Source organism: Sciurus vulgaris (assembly GCF_902686455.1).
Source record: "Sciurus vulgaris genome assembly, contig: HiC_scaffold_261_arrow_ctg1, whole genome shotgun sequence".
Classification (NCBI taxonomy): domain Eukaryota; kingdom Metazoa; phylum Chordata; class Mammalia; order Rodentia; family Sciuridae; genus Sciurus; species Sciurus vulgaris.
In genome coordinates, this window is record NW_027632793.1 from 7,571,454 (window position 1) to 7,591,857 (window position 20,404).

Here is a 20,404-nt window from a genome sequence, read left to right on the forward strand (position 1 = left end):
TGTGGGCTTATCTGTGTGCTGTATTTTGTACCATTGATCTACCTGTCTATTTTTATGCCAATACTATGCCATTTTTGTTACTATTGTTCTGTAGTATAGTTGAAGTTCTGCTATTGTAATAACACCTGCTTCGCTCTTCCTGCTAAGGATTGCTTTAACTATTCTGGGTCTCTTTTTCCTCCAAATGAATTTCATAATTGCTTTCTTTATTTCTATGAGGTACATCATTGGGATTTTAAATGGAATTGCATTGAATCTGTATAGCACTTTTGGTAGTATGGCCATTTTGACACTATTAATTCTACCTGTCTAAGAACATGACAGATCTTTCTAATCTTCTAAGGTTTTCTTTGATTTCTTTCCTTAGTGTTCTGTAGTTATTGTAGAGGTCTTTCACCTCTTTTGTTAGATTGATTCCAGAGTATTTTTTTAGGCTATTGTGAATGGGTTAGTTTTCCACTGATGTGGTGAATTACATTTATTGATTTCTAGATGTTGAACCAACCTTGCACCCTTCAGATGAAACCCACTTCATCATGGTGCACTATCTTTTTAATATGTTTTTGTATGGGATTTGCTAAAATTTTGTTAAGAATTTTTGCATCTATGTTGATTAGGGATATTGGTCTGATATTTTCTTTCCTCAATGTGTCTTTGTCTTGTTTTAGTATCAGGATGATATTAGCTTCATAGATTGAGTTTGGAAAGGTTCCCTCATTTTCTATTTCATGGAATACTTTGGAGAGTATTAAAATGAGTTCTTCTCTGAAGGTCTTGTTGAACCTGACCTAGAATCCATCTGGTCCCTGACTTTTCTTGGTTTGGTAGGCTTTTGATGACTACTTCTATTTCATTGCTTGAAATGATCTATTTAAATTGTGTATGTCCTCCAGATTTAGTTTGTGTAGATCATATGGCTCTAGAAACTTGTTGATGTCTTCAAGATTTTCTATTTTGTTGGAATATAGATTTTCAAAATAGATTCTAATTGTGTTTTGTATTTCAGTAGTGTGTGTTGTGATATTTCCTTTTTCATGATAAATTTTAGTAATTTGAGTTTTTTATCCTTCATTAGTGTGGCTAAGGATTTATCAATTTTGTTCATTTTTTCAAAGAATCAACTTTTGGTTTTGTCAATTTTTTGAATTGTTTCTTTGGTTTCAATTTTATTGATTTTGGCTTTGATTTTAATTATTTCCTCTCTTCTACTACATTTGGTGTTGATCTGTTCTTTTTCTAGGGCTTTGAACTGTAATGTTAGGTTGTTTATTTGTTGACTTTTTCTTCTTTTATTGAATGCACTCCGTGCAATGCATTTTCCTCTTACTACTGCTTTCATAGCATTCCAGAGATTTTGATGTATTATATCATTGTTCCCATTTATCTATAAGAATTATTTTATCTCCCCCCTGATGTCTTCTGTTATCCATGCATCATTCAATAAGCATATTATTTAATATCCAGGTATTAGAGTAGTTTCTGTTTTCTATTTTGTCATTGATTTCTAATATTCCATTATAATCTAATAGGATGAATATAAGGAATTATCTCTGATTTTTTGTATTTTCTAAGAGTGGCTTTGTGACATAACTTATGGTCTATTTTAGAGGAGGATCCATTTGCTGCTAAGAAAGTATATTCACTCATAGATGGATAGAATATTCTACATATGTCTGTTAAGTCTAAATTATTGATTGTGTTATTGAATTCTATGGTTTCTTTGTTCAATCTTTGTTTGGAAGATATGTCCAATTGTGAGAGAGGTGTGTTAAAGTCACCGAGTATTATTGTGTTGTGGTCTATTTAGTTCTTGGAATTGTGAAGGATTTGTTTAATGTACATAGATGTGCCATTGTTTGGGGCTTAAATATTTATGATTGTTATGTCTTGCTTATTTATGCTTCCCTTAAGCAGAATGAAATATTCTTCTTTATCCCTTTTGACTAACTTTGAATTGAGGAGATTCAAGATGGCAGACTAGAGGGTGGCTGAGTTTCATGTTGCTCCAGGACTCAGGACTCAAGAAGAGGAGATATTGAGAGACTTGGGAAAAACTCAAAGCAGCCGGGTGAGTCTCTCCCATTGGAGAGGCGTCCCAGATGGGGCAGTAGTCCCAGAACGCAGGGAACTTTGTGAAATAGAGCTGCCCAGCAAGACACCCCTCCCCCGCTGGAGCAGTGAACTCGGACAACTGGGAGCATCGGAGAGGAGGCCGCTCAGCACAGCGCTTGGACTCGGAGCAACCCCCCGGGGCTCTGGGAGGCTGCCCAAAGGAGGAAGAGTGGCAAGGAGAGCTGTGTGGACTCAAAGTGACCACTCCTGAACACCCGGGGCTGCCCAGAGGAGGAGGAGAAGCATGGGCACAGCACGTTGCTTGGACTTGGAGCAGCCGCACCAGGGCTCCGGGTGGCTGTCCAGAGGAGGAGCGTGGTGAGTGGTTTGGACTCAGAGCGACCACTCCTGAACACAGGGGGGCTGCCTGGTGGAGGAGGAGGAGCGCAGTGGGTCACTTGGACTTAGAACGGCCACACCAGAGCTCCAGGGGGTTGTTTGGAGGAGGAGGTACGTCGTGAGGTGTTTAGACTCAGATCGACCACTCCTGAACACCAGGGGGCTGCCTGGAGGAGGAGGAGGAGCGCGGCGGGGCCCTTGGGCTCAGAGTGACTGCACCAGGGCTACGGGTGGCATTCAGGAGGAGGAGGTGCACAGTGAGTTGCTGGGACTCGTGGCGAACACACCAGAACTCTGGGTGACTGCCTGGAGGAGAAGGAGGTGCGCGGTGGGTCACGTGGACTCAGAGCGACCGCACGGAACATCAGGTGGCTGCCGGAGGTGGGTCACTGGGACTCGGAGTGACTGTAAGGGGCTCCAGGTGGCTGCTCAGAGGAGGGGCCGCATAGCCAGGTGATTAGGTGCAGAGCAGGGTCCCAGGACCTAGGCAGCTTCTTGGTGGAAGAGCTGCACAGACAAGCTGAGGGGCAGAGTGAAGGCTTCAGGACTGCAGGCAGCTTCTCTGAGAAGAGGCAACCTAAGGAGACTCGTCTGTGAAGGGCGAGGCTTCCAGGCCCAGGAGGTAGGTCCGGGTCCCTGGGAACATTGCAGAAGAAGGCTGCCCAGCCCAGGCAGTAGTTGTGAATTGAACGGAACCTCTAGGAGGGGAACTGACCAGCGAGACCTCCCCACCAGGTGAGTCTTCCCTGCCCGGTGAGGTTCTCCCACAAGGACTGTAAAACCAGAGACACAGGTCAAAACTGGCCTTGCCTCAGCCTACATCCTAGTTCCCCTTTGGATGACCATTCGTCAGCAAGTGGAGGTACCTCTGCCCACTAGCAGGGAATATACCCCACCGTAAGGCCACCACCCCTAGAGAGGCAGCTTCCTTGTGGAGCACCGCATTATCAACTTCCTCCAAGGCTTCAGGCTACTGAAGGCTAAGAGGGGATATACTAGAAATCTTCAGGGACATTGTAAGTCAATAGAGGAAATCTGCAATATCTCAGCAGTCCATTGATACCTGAACAGTATGAGAAAACAAGGGAAGAAAATATTCCAAACAAATCTAGATGCTACATCAATAAAATCCAATGACAGGATGGCAGAAGAAATGACAGAGAGGGAGTTCAGAATGTACATAATTAAAATTATCAGGGAAACAAACAAGATGAAAGAGCAAATGCATGCACTGAATGATGAGATGAAAGAGCAAATGCAGGCACTGAATGATCACACCAATCGACAGTTAAAAGAGCAAATACAGGAAGCAAAAGATCATTTCAATAAAGAGTTAGAGATATTGAAAAAAAAAACAAACAGAAATCCTTGAAATGAAGGAAACAATAAACCAAATAAAGAACTCCATAGAAAGCATAACTAATAGGATAGAACACCTGGAAGACAGAACCTCAGATATTGAAGACAAAATATTTAACCTTGAAAACAAAGTGGACCAAACAGAGAAGATGGTAAGAAATCATGAACAGAATCAACAAGAATTATGGGATATAATGAAAAGGCCAAATTTAAGAATTATTGGGATTGAGGAAGGCTTAGAGAAACAGATCAAAGTAATAAACAATCTATTCAATGAAATACTATCAGAAAATTTCCCAAATCTGAAGAATGACATGGAAGATCAAGTACAAGAGGCTTATAGGACTCCAAATATACAAAATTACAACAGACCGACACCAAGGCACATTATAATGAAAATACCTAACATATAAAAAACAGACAGAAATTTGAAGGCTGTGAGAGAATAGAACCAAATTACATTCAGGGGGAAACCAATACGGATATCAGCAGATTTTTCAATCCAGACCCTAAAAGCTAGAAGGGCCTGGAACAACATTTTTCAAGCCCTGAAAGAAAATGGATGCCAACCGAGAATCTTATACCCAGCAAAACATACCTTCAAATTTGACAATGAAACAAAATCCTTCCATGATAAACAAAAGCTAAAAGAATTTACAAAAAGAAAGCCAGCATTACATAACATTCTCAGAAAAATATTCCATGAGGAAGAGATGAAAAACAAAGAAACAAATCAGCAACAGGAGGAACTATCCTAAAGGAAATGTCAAATAAAGGAGGAACCAAGTCGTGTCAAAATAAATAAATAAATGAATAAATAAAATGAGCCAAATGACCAGGAATACAAATTATATCTCAATAATAACCCTGAATATTAATGGCCTGAACTCATCAATCAAAAGACATAAACTGGCAGATTGGATTAAAAAGAAAGATCCAACAATATGTTGCCTGCAAGAGACTCACCTCATAGAAAGAGATACCCATAGACTAAAGGTGAAAGGATGGGGAAAAACATACCATATTCATGGACTCAGCAAAAAAGCTGGGTATCCATCCTCATTTCAGATAATGTGGACTTCAAGCCAAAGTTAGTCAGAAGGGATAAAGAAGGACATTACATATTGCTTAAGGGAACCACAAATCAGCAAGACATAACAATCATAAACATCTATGCCCCAAAGAGTGGCTCATCCATGTATGTCAAACAAATCCTTCTCAATTTCAGAAACCAAATAGACCATAACACAATAATACTAGGTGATTTTAACACACCTCTCTCACCACTGGACACATCTTCCAAACAAAATTTGAACAAAGAAACCATAGACCTCAATAACACAATTAATAATTTAGACCTAACGGACATTTATAGAATATACCATCCCACCAAGAGCAAATACAGTTTCTTCTCAGCAGCACATAGATCCTTCTCTAAAAAACACCATATATTATTGCCACAAAGGTAATGTTAGCAAATACAAGAAGATACACTACCTTGTACTCTATCAGATCATAATGGATTGAAATTAGAAATAAATGAAAGAGTAAAAAACAGAGACTGCTCCAACACCTGGAGATTAAACAATATGCTATTATATGATGAATGGATAACAGAAGATATTAGGAAGGAAATTAAAAAATTCTTAGAGGTAAATGAGAACAAAGAAACATCATATCAAAATCTTGGGACACTATGAAAGCAGTACTTAGAGGACAATTTATTTCATGGAGCGCATTCAATAAAAGAAGTAATAATCAACAAGAAAATGACCTAACACTACAGCTCAAATCCCTAGAAAAAGAAGAATAGACCAACACCAAAAGTAGTAGAAGACAGGAAATAGTTAAACTCAGAGCTGAAATCAATGAAATTGAAACAAAAGAAACAATCAGAAAAATTAACAAAATAGTTGATTCTTTGAAAAAATAAACAAAATTGATAAACCCTTAGCCACTCTAACAAAGAGAAGACAAGAGAAAACCCAAATCACTAAAATTCGGAATGAACAAGGAAATATCACAACAGACACGATTGAAATACAAAACATAATTAGAAGCTATTTTGAAAATCTATATTCCAACAAAAGAAAATTTCTAAGTCATCAACAGGTTTCTGGAGACATATGAATTACATAAACTGAACGAGGAGGACATACACAATTTAAATAGACCAATTTCAAGTAATGAAATACAAGAAGTCATCAAAAGCCTACCAACAAAGAAAAGTCCGGGACCAGATGGGTTCTCAGCCGAGTTCTACAAAACCTTTAAAGAAGAGCTCATTCCGATACTTCTCAAAGTATTCCATGAAATAGAAGAGGAGGGAACCCTACCAAACTCATTCTATGAAGCCAATATTACCCTGATACCCAAACCAGACAGAGACACATCGAAGAAAGAAAATTTCAGACCAATATCCTTAATGAACATTGATGCAAAAATTCTCAACAAAATTTTAGCAAATCGCATACAAAAACATATTAAAAAGATAGTGCACCATGATCAAGTGGGTTTCATCCCAGGGATGCAAGGTTGGTTCAACATCCAGAAATCAATAAATGTCATTCACCATATCAATAGACTTAAAGTCAAGAATCACATGATTATTTCAATAGATGCAGAAAAAGCATTTGATAAAATACAGCACCCCTTCATGCTCAAAACTCTAGAAAAAATAGGGATAGTGGGAACATTCCTTAACATTGTAAAGGCCATCTATGCTAAGCCAATGGCCAATATCATTCTAAATGGTGAAAAACTGAAAGCATTTCCCCTAAAAACTGGTACAAGGCAGGGTTGCCCCCTTTCACCACTACTACTCAACATCATCCTTGAAACGTTAGCCAGAGCAATTAGACAGACAAAAAAATTAAAGGAATATGAATAGGAAAAGAAGAACTGAATCTATCCCTATTTGCTAATGATATGATTATATACTTAGCGGAACCTGGAAATTCCACCAGATGATTCTTAGAACTAATAAGTGAATTCAGTAAAGTAGGAGGTTACAAGATCAATGCTCATAAATCCAATGCATTTTTATACATAAGTGATGAATCTTCAGAAAGAGAAATTAGGAAAACTACCCCATTCACAATAGCATTGAAACAAGTAAAATACTTGGGAATCAATCTCACAAAAGAGGTGAAAGCCTCTACAATGAGAACTACAGAACACTAAAGAAAGAAATTAAAGAAAACCTTAGAAGATGCAAAGATCTCCCATGTTCTTGGATAGGCAGAGTTAATATTGTTAAAATGGCCATACTACCAAAAGTGGTATACAGATTCAATGCAATTCCAATTAAAATCCCAATGATGTACCTTACAGAAATAGAGCAAGCAATCATGAAATTTATCTGGAAGAATAAGAAACCCAGAATAACTAAAGCAATCCTTTGCAGGAAAAATGAAGCTGAGTGTATCACAATACCCGAACTTCAACTTTACTACAAAGAAATAGTAACAAAGATGGCATGGTATTGGTACCAAACTAGACAGGTAGATCAATGGTATAGAATAGAGGACATGGATGCAAACCCAAATAAATACAATTTTCTCATACTAGACATAGGTGCCAAAAATATGCAATGGAGAAAAGATAACCTCTTCAACAAATGGTGCTGGGAAAATTGGAAATCCATATGCAACAGAATGATACTAAACCCCTATCTCTCACCCTGCACAAAACTCAACTCAAAATGGATTAAGGACCTTGGAATCAGACCAGAGACCCTGCAGATTATAGAAGAAAAAGTAGGTCCAGATCTTCAACATGTCGGCCTAGGACCAGACTTCCTCAACAGGACTCCCATAGCACAAGAAATAAAAGCAAGAATCAATAACTGTGATAGATTCAAACTAAAAAGCTTTCTCTCAGCAAAGGAAACTATCAGCAATGCGAAGAAAGAGCCTACAGAGTGGGAGAATATCTTTGCCACTCATACTTCAGATAGAGCCCTAATCTCCAGAATCTATAAAGTACTCAAAAAATTCTACACCAAGAATACAAATAATCCAATTGACAAATGGGCTATGGAAATGAACAGACACTTCACAGAAGATGTACAAGCAATTAACAAACATATGAAAAAATGTTCAACATCTGTAGTAATAAGAGAAATGCAAATCTAAACCACCCTAAGATTCCATCTCACCCCAATTAGAATGGCGATTATCACAATACAAGCAACAACAGGTGTTGGCGAGGATGTGGGGAGAAAGGTACACTCATACATTGCTGGTGGGGCTGGAAATTAGTGCAGCCACTCTGGAAAATAGTGTGGAGATTCCTCAGAAAGCTTGGAATGGAAACACCATTTGACCCAGCTATCCCACTCCTTGGCCTATACCCAAATGACTTAAAATCAGCATACTACAAAGATACAGCCACATCAGTGTTCATAGCTGCTCAATTCACAATAGCCAGATTGTGGAACCAACCTAGATGCCCTTCAATTGATGAATGGATAAAGAAACTGTGGTATATATATACAATGGAATATTACTCAGCCATAAAGAATGATAAAATTATGGCATTTGCAGGCAAATGGATGAAATTGGAAAATATCATGCTAAGTGAGATAAGCCAGTCTCAAAAAACTAAAGGACGAATGATCTCGCTGATAAGTGGATGATGACACATAATGGGGGGTGGGAGGGGTTAGTGTTACGGTTAGGGTTAGGGATAGGGAGGGGGGCATGAATGGAGGAAGGAAGGACTATATAGAGGGAAAAGAGGGGTGGGAGGGGTGGGGGGAAGGGAAAAATAATAGAATCAATCAAACAACATTACCATATGTAAATTTATGATTATACAAATGGTATTATCCTTTAACCTTTATACCTTTAATGGTAGAAAGCCTTAGCCCATGTACAGACAAACTACATGTATCCCATTTGTTTAGAATAAAATAAAATAAAAAATAAAATAAAAAAAAACTTTGAATTGAAGTTCACTTTATCTGATATGGATGAAAACCCCCGCTTTTTTACTGAGTCTGTGTGTGTGGTATGTTTTCCCCAATCCTTTCACCTTTAATCTGTGGGTATCTTTTTCTATGAGATGAGTCTCTTGAAGTCAGCATATTGTTCGGTCTTTCTTTTTAATCCAATCTGCAATTTTGTGTTCATTGATTGATGAGTTTAGGTCATTAACATTCAGGGTTATTATTGACATATGACTTGTATTTCTGGTCATTTTGTCTTGTTTCTGGTTTTTAGCTTGCCTTGGTTTCTACTTTAATTGGCTATTCCTTTACATTAATTCCTCCCTTTATTGACTTACATTGTTTTATTTTCATTTATTTCTCATGAATTCTTTTGCTGAGAATGTTCTATAGTGCAGACTTTCTATTTGTAAATTCTTTTAGCTTTTGTTTATCATGGAAGGATTTTATTTCATCTTCAAATCTGAAGGTTAGTTTGCTGGGCAGAAGATTCTTGGTTGGCATCCATTTTCTTTAAGAACTTGAAATATGTTGTCCAGGCCCTTCTAGCTTTTAGGGTCTGGGTTGAGAAATCTGGTGATACCTGTATTGGTTTGTGCCCTGTATGTAATCTGATATTTTTCTCTTGCAGCCTTTAACATTCTATCTTTCTTTTGTACATTAGAAATTTTTGTTATAAGGTGCCTTGGTATGGATCTGTTGTAATTTTGTACATTTGGTGTCCTGTAAGCCTCTGTATTTGATTTTCCATTTCTTTCTTGAGATTTGGAATATTTTCTGATATTATTTTATTGAAGAGATTATTCATTCATTTGATTTGTCTCTCTATGCCTTCCTTAATCCCAATAATTCTTAAATTTGGCCTTTTCATGATATCCCATAATTCTGGAGGTTCTGTCCATGATTTCTTTCCATCTCCTCTGTGTGGTCAACTATTTTTTTCAAGAATAAATATTTTGTCTGCAGTGTGTGAGGTTCTGTCTTCCATGTGAGCTAGCCTGTTTATTATGCTTTCTGTTGAGTTTTTAATTAGGTTTATTGTTTCCTTCATTTCAAGGATTTCTGTTTTTTTTTTTTCAGAATATCTCTATTGAATTGATCTTTTGCTTTCTGCATTTGCTCTTTTAACTGTGTATTGTTGTTATCATTATTGGCCTGCATTTGCTCTCTTATCTCATTGTTTCTCAGATTATTTGAATTATATACATTCTGAACCCCTTTCTGACATTTCTTCTGCCATGATGTCATTGGGTTTTATTGATATAGTATCTAGGTTTGTTTGACACACTTTCTTCCTTGTTTTCTCATGTTGTTCATGTACTTCCCTTCTGTGTGAATCCAAGCATGACAGTTTTACCACTTATAGTGTCCCTGTAGGTTTCTAATACCTCACCTTGAAGTGAGAGATCAATATTAGCAGCACACAAAGAGTCCCTATTAAGGTATTAACCATATTGTTTTAATAAACAGAAGTGGTGAGTTCAATTATTGTCTACCACATAGCCCATAGGTTTGCAATAAGGACTACAATTTCTAATGGTGGACAGAGCAGATGGGGAGGGATGTAGAATATAACATTAATGAGATAATAAGTGAGTCTATAGAGGTACTATGTGGTAGGAATAGTGAAAACAGTATTAAAAAATTAGTTGTTAGCATGAGGAAAGGGAGAAAGAGTCTCCAAGGAAACAAATAGATAAGAGGAAAGTAGAGTGAGAAAAAATATTAATAAAAGAAAGTAAAACTGGTAATAATAAAGGTATACTAGGAATAATCATAATAATGTTACTAATAAAAATTCTACAATAAGACTATTCTATAGTGTTCAAACCTCCTGTTCTTCAGTAGCCTGATGCCTGAGAGGAACTTCATATTTCAGTGTCCCAAGAAGGGTGCTGCCCCAGGAGGAATGATGGTTTCCAGGTTGGGAATAATCTATGTTAGCAGGCAGAGGTGACCTCACATGTTGATTGATGGTCAACCGCAGTACAGACGCTAAATTGTGCAGAGCATGGGTGCCAGAATGCAAGCTGGGGCAGGTCTCAGTGCTGGGCACAGTGACTGGGCCATGGAATTCTTTCTAATTCTTTCTTCAATGAACAGTATTGTGCACTTTACTCAAACTGAGGGTGCTTGTATATCCAATTAAAATGTAGATGTATTTCCTGTGCTAAATACACTTTATTACATATTTTATTCAGTAAATATTTTGCTGAAAGTCACTAAATTTTGGAAGGCCCTAATGATTTAAATGAAGCAAGTGAAGCAGTGTTTCAGTCTTACACAAGGTGACAGAATTGAAGCTTTCTTATCACATCAAGTATTATATTTTAACTCTAAAAATGGTCCTGCGGTGTTTAAACTTTTAAATGCTGTATAACATCAAATACATTTCACAAGAGATTTAAGTACATTTTCTACTGTGTTCATAGACTTTCTGAGGAATGCAAAATGGGCTACTTATGCATTGATGTAACATGTTTTAGACATATCTGCTTAAGTGAGTTTGTTATCAGGGAACATATTTCCTATTTCATCCATCTTGATTTACCCCACCAGTAGCCAGATAAAGAGAGAAACTCAGCTTCATCTGGAGTGTATTAGAAAGTATTCCTTATGGAAAATACGGTGCAAAAAAATAACGGTCTAATTTCTGATTCTCGTGATTTCACAAGTAGAAACATGGTGATGTCTAAAGAGTGATGATTAAAGCTATATGCATCTCATTATTGCAATTATTTTACCAGAGTGGCTCTGAGCAACATCCAGAGGTGTGTGCTTCCTGTATATCTGGTGAGTCTCATCCAAGAGCAAAGAAGCAAAGCATAGACATGTAGAATATATGAACCATATATGATTAAAAATATTTTAAAGTAAATGTGCCTTAAATAACAACCAATGGTATGTTATAATTATTCAAAGAATGTGCCTATCAAATATCATAAGAAAAATGTAAGAAAATAGGAGGCATAATAGGTGTCAGCCACATGTTAAAGTGAGGGTATTGCTAAAGGAACTGAATTTTGAGTTGCATTTGATATATGCTTCCATCACAGGAAAGTTGGAAATAAGGAAAAGGAGAGAAGAGGAGGGGATGAAGATTGAGATTCTTAATGAGAACAAGGAGTTGAAGAAGGAAAAAAAAAGTAGTGGAACTCAGTGGAGTGTGGGAAATTCACACCACATATGAGAAGGGAAAAGTGCAGAGGTTTTAAACTGTGGGAAGAATTTGTGTTTCAAGTTCCAAAGATGAGTGAAGGAGAGAGTCAAACTTTCTCACACTTCCTGGTTTAGTCATTGTTGGAAATGAACTGAGGAAAGAAGACCTGATCCGAAAGAGCTAAGTTAATTTACCATAAATGATTAGGAATATATACAATTTAATGATATGCAACATGTTCCTACTACCTAGGACAAAAATATAGGGCAGAAACAGCAAATGCAATAATAGAAGTATGAATTGTTATGGGATATTCCCCAAAAATATTTCTAAAATTCACTTTGGAAAGATTACATATACTTCTACATTTTATTTGAGGATATAGCCTAGGGAGGAATTCAGAGCTACATTCAAATTAACCTACAGAAATTGAATGCTGACAAAGTTCACACTCAAAATCCAAAACTGTGAGAAATCATCCCTTCAAGACCATGTTCAAAAGCTCATTCTGACTCAGCAGGTCTTTGAATCTACATGTTCATTAAATTCTAAGGTGATTCCAAAGATCCTGGTTCACAGAAATGTTTTGGAGTCAGGGAATGGATGTCCTTTTGGAAAATAAAAAGGAAAAGTATCAGTTTCTACAGTTCAGGACACAAGCAGATCAAGGGCAAGCATAAATCTTTCTTTCATTCTGAGAATATTTCTTGGGAATTGGGAAGGACTCAAAAGACAAAGATGAAGAATTTAAATAGCTAAGATGAATTTTTTAAGTTGGCAGGCAAGAGAAAGTGGAGCTAATTCAAAGAATGTAAAATCAAAAGAATTAAGTTCCCAACTCTGGGAGTTCTTTGGAAAAGCTAAAGAGAAAGGAAAATGATGGAGGACTGAAGCAGTTTAGGAAAAATGAGGAAATGGAGATAATGCTATTCACCTATATTCAGTTTATCTGTCTCAAATCTAAGTGAAATTTTCCTGGTCCAGAGATGATTTGAACCAGTAGGGACTGGAAGAATCAGGGCAAACTGCGCTACAAATTTCTCCCCTTGTTATCCAGTAGGCACCAACATAGGTAAGGTGTCAATATGAGTCATTCAGATGAGCAACGCAGCATTTTTGAAGCATCAATTTTTAAAGGCAGCTAATATTTTGTTTCTATTTTCAGTATTCTCATTAATATTATTGTATTTGTCTGTTAGTGCATTGTAGTGAAACCATGTTCCCAGGTGTGTCAGGAAGGCAAAGTATTACTAGAAAAATTCTGATATATCCATACAAAACATCGTGGTCAACTAGCCCTCTGATGAAAATACTTGAAAAGCTGCCAAGATATGTCACACTAGATACATTATTTTAAGCAGAATGCTTTATGTGGTTTGCCACTCAAATACCAACACTGTTACTCTTAGTGCATGTAAAAATTTCTTTGAAACTCAATAGTTTATTGATATCTGATAATTCTACAAGCTTCAGAATGCATTTTTTGATTGCTTGTCTGAACTGTATGTTTTCTCGTACATTTTTTATAGATATGAAAACACTATCTTCACACAAGAGAGGAAAAAGAAACTTTATATTGGATAAAACAGAGAATATGAGAAAAGAAGATGCACCACTTTCTCACTTGGGTATAAACAAACACAAACATGCATATGCATATTAGCTGTTATCCTAAACACATATATCTGAACTAATTAGTTCAGAAAACTCTCTTGGATGAGCAAATAAGTGTCCCTTCCCCTGGAATCTCATCACAATTTGGACTTATTGATTATAAGGCAAATGGGGGACAGAATATGTACTTATAATTTAATGGATTAAATGACTCTGACAGGATTCAATTGAGATATGTGCTGCCACATTTTAATTCAGCTTTGACATGGAATTTATAAGGGATTTTTTTCCTCCTCTGAATGCAGATCAATGTGCCCTCCAGCATTCTGCATTTTGACATTGGTATACTTACCAATGTTTTGTATTAATGGTCATTGCAAAAATTATTCTACCAATGGAAACTTAACTGCCAATTTAACCAAATCAATATTCCTGATTTTGATTTAGTACACTTGAGACTTGAAACTTTATGAAATAGCTATGTGATTTTATTAACTCTTTTCTTATAAATAAATCCATGGTTTGCTGGATAACATTCTTTTCAGAAATTTTGATGAGTTGTAAATCAATAATATACCTGCACCTAGCAATGAAGTGTTTGCTCATATGTCTATGACATGTTTTATTTATTTTCTTCTCAATGGTGAACAATGAGAGAGAAACTTTTGCCTGCTAAGAATTTGCTCTCCCACTGAGGTTCTTCCACAGATCTCTCAAATTCTTGAAGGGTTTGAATGTATTTAAATTGCACAAAAGTGTTCATAAGATCATAAAAGAGTTACCTCAACATAGGAAGACATTGCCATAGGAGAAACGACATGGTAAATTAAAGCAACATTCACAGTTGCTGCATTTTATTACATAATGCATTTGAAACCTTGAGTTCCAGTTAGGACCAGAATCTCACATTTCTGTAAACCAGCTTCTTATTTGTTCCTTTAATTAACTTTCATTCAACACAGGTCACTAGACATTTTCTATTCTCTGTATTTCTGGAAATACTCCCCCAGTCAGGTTGCAATCAATTCCTAGTGCACTGTTGCAATTCTCATTACACATCACAATTCATACACATGCCCCTCATTTCCACCTGCTTGTATCATTGAGGTTGGTCTAGCTCTTTATGCATATACTGCATATATGACCATCAGTTGTACATAGAACATGGATGTCCAAGCATCTTCACTTTCCAAAGACTCTTTCACAATAAAAATTCTGCCTTACTCTCTATTCTGAACCCTTTCTTTGCCTACAATGCCTTCTACCAGTTCTCCTTGCTAATCCCTGTATTGACAGACACTTTCCATTTAAACCTGTCCTCAATGTATAGCCTTTCATGCTCTCAGCATTTTATGTCACTGGCTAAAACCTGACTTTGTTCACTTTTGAAGTGGGCATTTATCTCTACCACTAGAAAGGACTGCATCCCTGACATTATTTTTCTCCTCTAGATCTTACTGTATACTGAATTATGGGGAGAGACATGTAGTGTCTCCCCAAGTGTTGTTCTGAAGTATTGGACTAGTAAATTACTCCTGAATCATATCAATATGTACTGGGTTCAGAGAGGCACACATGTACTTACATGTACTTGAGAGGCTGAGGCAGGCTTCTGTCAGGTTTCTAGCCAACCAAGAAATTTATTGACAACTTTTCTACAAATATAATGACATGGGTTTAAGGTTTCTATGAATCTTTCCTAATACAAATTCTGCCTCACTCTGTATCTTGCTCCCCTTCTCTGTTTGAGCCATGCTCTGTAAGTTCTTCCCAATTCATATATCATCAGATAAACCCAATCCATTTAAAAACTTTACTTTATACAGCCTTTTATACTCTCTGCATTTTCTGCTGCTGGCTGATAACCTCACTTTTGAAGTCTCCGTTCATCTCAACCTAGAAAAGACTTCATATCTGGCATCTTTTATCTCCTCTAGCTCTTACCACAAACTCAAATATGAGAGGAAATAAGTAAAATTGTTGACAGCAACAGAAAGTAAAATTTGTCCCATCAAGTCCAGGAACTGATAGAATAGAAAGGAAAAGGAATGTTTACAGGTCCCATGTTTATTACCCAGTATGATAACTGGAAGTATCTGAGATAGCCCTATTGAAAACACAAGCAGATTCTGACAGGAATAAGAAAATTATGAAAATCATGAAAGTTTCACAAGAAAGTAACTTCTAAAAATTTAAGATAAAGAAAATCAAACAAGTGTATAAAAAAAGCAAAAGGAGTTCATTGATAAAGATGTAAGTGTGATTACTTTTTTGGGTCACTAAAGATGGGTTTAAATGGATTTTTAAAATTTAATATTTGAAGGAAGAGGAGATAGTAAACTGTGTGATGTTTCGTGTTTCACTGGAAATTGAGTGATTTTTTTTCTGAAATCTTCTTTCACCTTGAGTGGGTCAACCTGTGAGTTATTGTAGGTCTTCTACATGGTGATACCTAGTGTCTCCCAATGGTGTTCTAAAGTATTGGATCAGTAGAACTACATTCCTATGATGTCTATATGTACTGGACTCAGAGGGGCATGCCTATAATTGCATGACAATTACAGGCATACAATTCCTTGAGAGGCAGATGTAAGCCCCGGTCAGGTTGCCAGCAAACAAGGAAATTAACAGACATTCTGTCCCAAATATGAAGACTTGGGGTTTGAAATAATTTCTATGGTGCTTGATAGGATACACGTGTTCCTGCCTAAAATACAAAGGCCCACACTCCAACAATTAAATATTTGAAATAATGGCTATATTCACCTAAACTCATGCTTAATTTAAAATTATCATTGGGAAAGTAAAATCGTAGAGTTATAGTTACTGTTCCTTTTTATTTGGATACATTTTCTTTAACAATATTATAAGGTAGTTTAAATAAATCTGTGCATGTTTCAGGAGAGTCACACTTAGACATTTCAACAGAGGAAGTGGAGGAGAGACTCCATGGCACTGGATTTAGCCAGCAACAGGTATGCATACATGTCATTTTGAATTCCAAATATCTTCCTTCTTTTGTTTCCAGGAGGGAAATTAGGGCAAATGGCATAACCTAATACACTTTGGGCATCCAACATCACAATTTCATAGTTAATTGTACAACATTTAAGTGGTCATGAATCTGAAAATAGTTTTAGAAATCAAGGTGGATTAAAGATAAACTTTATGCAAGAAATTGGACCAATATTTTAGAATACTGTTTTGTTTTGAACTGTGTAACATCCTTAAATGGTGAGAGATGGAGATTGAGAAGTTATCAGTTGACACTATGAACATACGTAAATGTAATGACCAATGAACACATTCATGTAAAATCATCTTCATTTCCAAAGGATCACCACTGAATCTCACATTACCTGCCATCCATGCCATAGTTAAAGAAATCATATTCCATGATTTCTAGTGTCCTGATTAAAGAAGATAAAAACTACAAAGCAAACATGTACCTTCTGGTTAATAGAACCAAAACCATTCAGGATGCATACTTTACTGATAATTTACAGAAAGTATCTATCAGGTTTATGTTCTTTCCCTTCAAGAATGCAAAAGAATTACTAAACATTATCTGTTACCTCTTTACATGATGTTAGACTAAAGTACTTTGATACAATTGTTGGGATGTTATGAAATATTGGAGGTGTCATTTTGCCTCCTGGTTCTCATATTGTATGTGTCAGCCAGTGGAAGATTTGCATGCCTTTCAATGGATTTCTCTTCCACAGCTGCATGTGGGTTCTTGTAATAGGCAGGTTTGTCATGGAGATGGGTCTGGTGCATTGTTTATATCTGAGCATCACGTCTGAAAATGAGCATGATACACATGCTAGTTTCATTCAGTATCTCTGCAAGGAGAAAGAATACACTCAAACAATGATCACAGCTTACATAAAAATATTTGCCACATATAAATAAAATGTGTGTATTAAATGATCTCAAGAACACCACAAAATAAGGGACTGAGTGGGAAAGCTCAGCTTCATCAATACTGCATATGCTTGTGTCTCCTGTGCAAAGTATTGTTGCATATAATTTAATGGTCTTATTTCCAATTCCAATGATTTCACATATATGAGAAGGTGATGTCCAAAGAGTGATGATGAAATCTATATGCAAGTAATTATCACTATTATTGTTTTCCAGCGTGACTTTGAGCAACATGCAGAGGTGTGTGCTTTTTGTGGACATGCAAAAGGTAAGAACCACATAGGATCCAAAGTACCTTGCAGAGAATATTGCCAAAAATATGGGCACTATTATGTAGTAAATGCTCAAAGAGTGTGTCTGTTACCTAGCTATTGAACAAAAGGGAAGGTACGGAGTGGCATAACATACTAGGTTTCAGTCACAGGTTTAATTGTGGGTATTGCTAAAGAAGAGAATGGTGAATTTCCTTTAAGATATGCTTTTATCTCAGGTAAATTAGAAATAAGAAAAAGAAAAAGAGGAAAGGAAGACTGAGAACTTCAGGAAGTACACAGAGTCAAAAAGGAAAAAGAATCAGTGGTTCTTAGGAGAGGTTGGGAAATTCAAGCCCCACATGAGAAGGGAAAGGATCAGTTTTTTCACACTGTGGAAAGAACATATGAGTTTCAAGTTCTCAAGATTAATGAAAGGGAATATAGATCTGTCTCAACCTTGGTGAGTTTTTCACAGTTGGAAGTGGATTGAGGCATGAAGACCTGATCCACAAAACTAAGTTCATTGACCAACACTGAGAGGAAATATATAAAATCTAATGATTGCAACATGGTGCCACTCTATGACAAAAAAATATAAGATAGAAACAGCAAATGGAAAATTAAAAAGACATATGAGTAGTCAAGGGGAATCCCCCAAATTCACAGGTATCTAAAATTCACTTTGGAAAGATTACAGATCCTTTGAAAATTTAATTTGAGGGAACTCCAAAGGAGGAATCCAGAGCTGCATTCTCATTAACATAGATGAAGAATTGGAAGCTGACAAAGTTCACACTGGAACTGTAAAACTGTGTGGAATCATCTCTGGGGACCATGTTCCAAAGCTTCTGACTCAGCCGGTCCTGGCTTCAACGTGTCCGTTACATTCTAAGGTGATTCCATTGATCCTGGTCTGCAGAAAACACTATTTGTTGCCAGAGAATGGATGTCCTTTTGGGAAATACACAAGAACATTTCCTGGTTTCTACTGTTCAGGACACAAACACATCAAGTTCAAGCATAAATCTGACTTTCATTCTGAGCAGGTCTCTTGAAGACTGGGCGCAACTCAGAAGATGAGATGGCAAAAGCATATGACTAAGATATATTTGTTAGTTTGGCAGGCAAGAAGGAGTGGCAAAAAGCCATACAAAGAATGAAAGATGCAAAGACACAAGCTCCCACCTCATATTTTTCTTTGGAAAACCTAAAGGGGAGGGGAAATGAGAGAGGAATCGGGAATTATGATGAAATGGAGAAAATGTTCCTCAGCTCTTTTCACTTTGCTTTCAAATGCAAATCTGGTGTAGAGATGATTGGAACCCATGGGGACTGCAAGAATCAGGGCAACCCACAGCTCCCAATTTGTCCCCTCCTTATCTAATAGACACCACAATGTGTGAGGCTTCCATATGTGTCATTGAGGTGAGAGAACTTGGATTTTTGAAGCATTCATTGTTTAAAAGAAAGCTAATTTTCCTTAGGTACTCTTCTTATAATCATCATGAATTGTTTTGTTTCCATCAGTACTTTATTGGTGTGCTGTTGGAAAACCAGGTCTTTGGCATGCCAGAATAGCAGGATATTAGTGAGATATCTTTGGAACTCAAGAAAGCAAATGTTATCACCTGAGAGACTTGAGCAAATACATGAAATGCCACTCCAGATTCATTTTTAACCAGAAGCCAGTAAGCAGATTATTCCTAAAATGCCATCACTGTTACTCTTAGTGAATTTACCATTTACTATGAAACACAAGAGTTTATTGATATCTGATAATTCTGTAAGCTTTCAGAACACTTTTGTTTTGGACTGCTTCCCTGAACTCTTTATGCATTATCAAAATTTTTTTCACAGATATCGGACCATACACTTCACACAAAAGAGCAAAAAGAAACTTGATGGTGGTGAAACGAGGGGACACAGGAAAAGGAGATGCATCAGTTGCCAGCATGGGTATGAACTAACATAAACAACCAAATGTGTATTAGCTGTTATTCTAAACACATATCTAAGCTGAATAGCTCAGAAAGCTGTCTCAGATGAATAAACAAGTGTACCTTCCCCTGGAATCTCATCACAACTTTGGACTTAGCAATTATAAGGCAAATGACAAACAGGAAATGTACTATCATAAAATGGATTAAGTGATTCTGAGAAGATTCACTCAAGATGCCAGCTGCCACATTTTCATACTCCTTTGACATTGATCTTCTCTGCGTCCCTCTTTCCTCCTCTGAATACAGATCACTGTGCTCTCCAGCATTCTCTATCTTGCCATTACTATATATGCCAATATCTTTGTGTTAATGGTCACTGCAGACTGGTTTTTACCATTGGATACTTGACTGCAAATTTTTCAAAACATCTATTCCTGACTCTGATTCAGAATATTTGAGTCTTGTGGCTTTTGTCAACACATATATAATTTATTTATTGCTTTCCTGTAAATCACATCTCTTATTTACTGAAGAACTGTCTATCCAGAAATTTTGAGTAAAAGTTATAAATTGAGAATATCCTTGCACAGAGCAATGAAATATTTACTCGTATTTCTTTGACATGTTTTGTTTGTTTATCTTCTCAAAGGTGAACAATGAGGGAGATCAACTTGCATGCTAATCAGTTGTCCTCCCACTGAAACTCTCCCACAGATCTCTCTAATTCTCATGTGTATTATTAATATGC

The 20,404-nt window shown here is 36.8% G+C and overlaps 1 protein-coding gene across 1 annotated transcript in view; it reads left to right on the plus strand.

Moving 5' to 3' along the window:
* The window catches only part of LOC306652519 (ankyrin repeat domain-containing protein 26-like), a 65,270-nt gene that overhangs the window by 16,386 nt on the left and 28,480 nt on the right, over nucleotides 1-20,404 (plus strand). The window contains exons 7-9 of the mRNA XM_079125370.1: nucleotides 16,437-16,510; nucleotides 17,679-17,730; nucleotides 19,574-19,672. Coding sequence (XP_078981496.1) covers nucleotides 16,437-16,510; nucleotides 17,679-17,730; nucleotides 19,574-19,672 — 225 coding nt within the window. The remainder of the gene's footprint in view (nucleotides 1-16,436; nucleotides 16,511-17,678; nucleotides 17,731-19,573; nucleotides 19,673-20,404) is intronic.